Genomic DNA, 4,455 nt, shown 5'->3' with positions numbered 1-4,455 from the left:
TGTGTGTGTGTGTGTGTGTGTGTGTGTGTGTGTGTGTGTCTGTGTGTGTGTCTGTGTTTGTCCCCCCACCATCGCTTGACGACCGATGCTGGTGTGTTTGCGTCCCCGTAACTTAGCGGTTCGGCAAAAGGAGACCGATAGAATAAGTACTAGGCTTACAAAGAATAAGTCCTGGGGGTCAATTAGCTAGACTAAAAAGGTGGTGCTCCAGCACGGCCACAGTCAAATGACTGAAACAAGTAAATGAGTATTAGAAATTTCATTGCAATAATGTAAAGTGATTGATTAAATGTACAGCAGTATATACCTCATCAAGGACAGTAAAGAGTTGCTCCTTAATGCTTTCTGTAGAAATGTTTCTGGTTGATGGCTCCTCTGATAACTGCTTACGGTAAATTTCTATCAGCTGATAGTATACTGACTTCCAGAGCAGCTGTTCAACATTTTGCTTAATCGATACTTCTAAATCCAACAGAATTATCTGCTCACACTTGGTTTGCAAATCCAATCTAAATTTAAAGGATTAAAATAAAATAAACATTATTTGCAGTGCAGGACATATTTAATGAGATTGATTGATTATTTGTAATCTAAAAGATTACAAATAATGACCACTAAAATCTTATCACAAATGAACCATGTGTATTCTGATCTTTATAACAGGCAACCATATCCCTCTCTATTCTCCTCTACAAAACAGAAAAGTGACCCCTCTCAAAGACCCTGGTAAAGTGGATCAATGGCTCCAATAGCAGAGCCCTGAGAACCACTGAGGACATCAGATGGTACTATCACATTTCCAATAAAGAACTGTGTACAAACTTTTTCACATCCCCATCACAAAATGGTTTCAAATTTTGGCACAGGGCCAGCACTATTTGAGGAGAAAGGTAAGTTGATTACATCAACCCCAGTACTTGACTGATCAAACGTTGGGCCTCATGGAAGCAGTGACAAGTGACTGAGACCTTTGGCGTTATACCATGTTTGAGAAAACCTGTCAAGCCAAGTGAGATCATAGTTGTAGCGAATGCTGGTGTTACATAACTGGCACCTGTGCCAGTGGCACATACAAAGCACCCTCTTGGAGTAGTTGGCGTTAGGAAGGGCAGCCAGCTGTAGAAACCATACCAAATCAGACTGGAACCTAGTGCAGCTCTCCAGCTTACCAGTTTTCAGTCAACCCATCCAACTCATGCCAGCATGTAAAATGGATGTTAAATGATGATGATGATGAAAGGGTGAACGGTAAAGTCAACCTTGGCAGAATTTTAACTTAGAACATAAGGACACATAAAATTCCACTAGGCATTTTGCCTGGAGTGTCAACAGTTCTGCCAGCTTGCCACATAATGTGATTGGAACAGGGTTTCAATCATTTTTACTTTACTTAACTACAAATCCCATGAATATAACACTTCTTCACTTTTCATTCCTTTTTAATACAGAGATGTTTGTTGTGCCTCATGAAAAAAAATAAAGCAACATTCTTTTCATTTTAATCAGAGTAGTTTTACATCTGTAGCTCTGAAATACACCTGAAAATGAGCATCTCTCATTACATTTTAATTCAATGTCATTCATTGGTGAGGTGCAGACACAGCTGTGTGATTAAGAAGCGTGCTTCTTGATCATGTGATCTCAGTTTCTGTTCCTCTGCACAGACCAAAGCTTTGAGTGGGCTTGGTAGACCAAAACTGAAAGAAGCCCATTGTGTGTGTGTGCGTGCATGCATGCGTATGTGTGCATGGGCCCTCAGAATTCCTGGGTTAGTGTCTGGCATGCTGGAAGACCACTAGGAGTGAGGCCCTGCATAGTTTTTGTTAAAGCATATCTCTAGGTTACTCTGATGCAAAACCTGATATGCAGGAAATGGTATTGAACATTTTTGGGATCTTTTGCTTGCGTTTGAATTCATGACACTCCCACATTCCTAAGCCTGTGACCCATGCTGGCACAGTAGATTTTGCCCTGGTTTGTCTCTGGATCATGTCAGTAGGGTGGAAAGGGTCTCTTAGGTGCTATGCAAGCCTCACTGGGCCTAAAATTATAGGCCGTGCAATTACCGGCAAGGCAACTATCTAATGCTTGGTCAAATAGGAGGGTTCCATAGCAAGCATGGAAATTACAGATGCAAACCCAGGTGAAGCCAACTGCTGGTGCAATCACTTCATGCACAAACATGCTTGGTATTTTATATGGGCAATGGTCAGTGATGGTCTTCCTCGGTCATGAGTGGACAGCCATCATCATGCATGTATGTATATGTATGTGTGTTTGTGTTTACCTTTGTCTTGACAACATGGTTGAAATATAAGCCGTGTTTCCATTCTTCTGTGAAAGACAAGTCTGGCCATGAGAAAATATTACCTCATTAGGAAACAAGTGAAGGTTGATGACAGGAAGAGCATCCAACCACAGAAAATCTAACTCAACAAATTCCACCTGACCCATGCAAGCATGGAAAAGCGAATGCTAAATAATGATAATGGAAATGATAGTAGCTAGTCTGATACAAACCAACACAACATACAAGTTTACATTTGTCTTTTTCGTTTTCATTACCTGAGTTGACTGAGTTTATTCATGGACTCTGGTTGGAGGCCCCTCGACACCATATTGCTCAATTGTCCCTCAAGTGGCAAGCTGTCATGAAATAACTGTTCAGCCATTGTTCGACAATGAGCTCGTGATCGTGGTGGATTACAAACTTCAAGGCCTTGTCCACTGTAAGTAGCAAAGAAAATAAGATTAATATTTTCAAATTGTCAAGTAAGAAACATCTATTTAAAACTTCCTTTGACTGAAAATAAGAAAATCATAGATGCAGCTTGATCAAAACATTGACAAAAATATTAAAATACCACTGTGCTACACAATATATCTATAGATTTTAGCCAACAAATTCTGTGTGTGTGTGTTTTACAGGTAAATACTTCAATTTCTATACAGTATTAAAACAAAACATTAAAGCACCAATGATTTAAATCCTTTAGCTTTTAACCTGCCCATATCTGGCCAAAATATTCTATCTGTTTTATGTTCAAATTAGCCAGATCTGGCCTCTTGCACCAACCCCCACAATGTCATTCTAAAAATAAACAATTAATTACATCAGTGAAATCTTGAAGCTACAAGACAATGCAGGATTAATTCAAAAGAATGTAAATAAAGAAGCATTACATTTGACAAAGTAAACTGAATGCTAAAGAGTTAAAATGCTTAAAAGAAAAAGTTCAGTTTAAAAAAAAATATTGGTTTCAGTGTATTTACAACCATATCATTAAGACAGTTTTCTACATTATGACACATAATAATAAATATAAAAACGTTCTGTAAGTAAGATATTTTAACATCAGGAAACCAGATGTACTTACAGAAAAAAAAAAACAGAATAAAGTTAAGATTTTGATACAATTAACAAAATAATATTTATAATTTTCATTTTATTAAATCACTCATATTCAGCATATTTAATAAGTTCCTTAATCTTTTGAATTGTAATAAATTCTCAATACCAAAATTTACCAAAAATATCATATTAATGTGAGGTTAGATAAATAAAAAGAAAAAAGAAAATATATAAAACTAAGGGGGAAAAAATGAAAAGATTAAAAAAAAAAAATTAAATATATTAAATCCACCAATAAAAACAAATTAGCAAATCAAACAAATCAAAATGATAACAATTTCCATATTTGTAAAAGTTAAAACTTTGAATGTGATGTATGTGAATGGTTAAAATAAAAAATGGTAACTATGATGGAGAATAGAAGAAATACCAAAGTTATGAACAATATCTTGAAGAATAAGACTGTGGGAAAGATTCAAGTGTTTAATTCTATTATATATATATATACACACACACACACACACACACATATATATATGTGTATATATATATATATATATATATATATATATATATATATATACAAATAATCATCATCGTCATTGTTTAACGTCTGCTTTCCATGCTGGCATCGGTTGGACGATTTCACTGAGGACTGGCAAGCCAAGAGGCTGCACCAGGCTTTAATCTCATCTGGCAAGGTTTCTACAGCTGGATGCCCTTCCTAATGCCAAACACTCCAGGAGTATAGTTGGTGCTTTTTATGTGCCACTGGTATGAGATCCAGTCAGACGGCACTAGCATTGACCATGCTCGAATGGTGCATAGTAGAAGACACTTGCCCAAGGTTCCACACAGAAGAACAGAACCCCGAACCATGCCTTAGGAAGCAAACTTCTTACCTCAACGCCAACTAGTTTATACAACTTTGGAAACTCCTAGTACTGACTATTTACTGATTTAGATAATCACCAATTTTTTTTTCACATTCCATAGTTTCAGACTTTAAGTAGTTGGTTGACACTGCATAATACTGTTTCAAATTTTGGCACAAGGGTAGCAATTTTAGGAGAAATGGGGAATAGTCGATTACATAACCCCCC

The 4,455-nt window shown here is 36.7% G+C and overlaps 1 protein-coding gene across 1 annotated transcript in view; it reads right to left on the bottom strand.

Moving 5' to 3' along the window:
* Positions 1-4,455, bottom strand: part of LOC106871483 (telomerase-binding protein EST1A) — a 90,643-nt gene that overhangs the window by 61,333 nt on the left and 24,855 nt on the right. The window contains exons 4-5 of the mRNA XM_052968878.1: positions 2,566-2,727; positions 308-509 (exon numbers count right to left, since the gene is read on the bottom strand). Coding sequence (XP_052824838.1) covers positions 308-509; positions 2,566-2,727 — 364 coding nt within the window. The remainder of the gene's footprint in view (positions 1-307; positions 510-2,565; positions 2,728-4,455) is intronic.

This window comes from Octopus bimaculoides, chromosome 6 (genome assembly GCF_001194135.2).
Source record: "Octopus bimaculoides isolate UCB-OBI-ISO-001 chromosome 6, ASM119413v2, whole genome shotgun sequence".
Lineage (NCBI taxonomy): Eukaryota > Metazoa > Mollusca > Cephalopoda > Octopoda > Octopodidae > Octopus > Octopus bimaculoides.
This window is presented reverse-complemented; position numbering and strand designations above follow the sequence as displayed.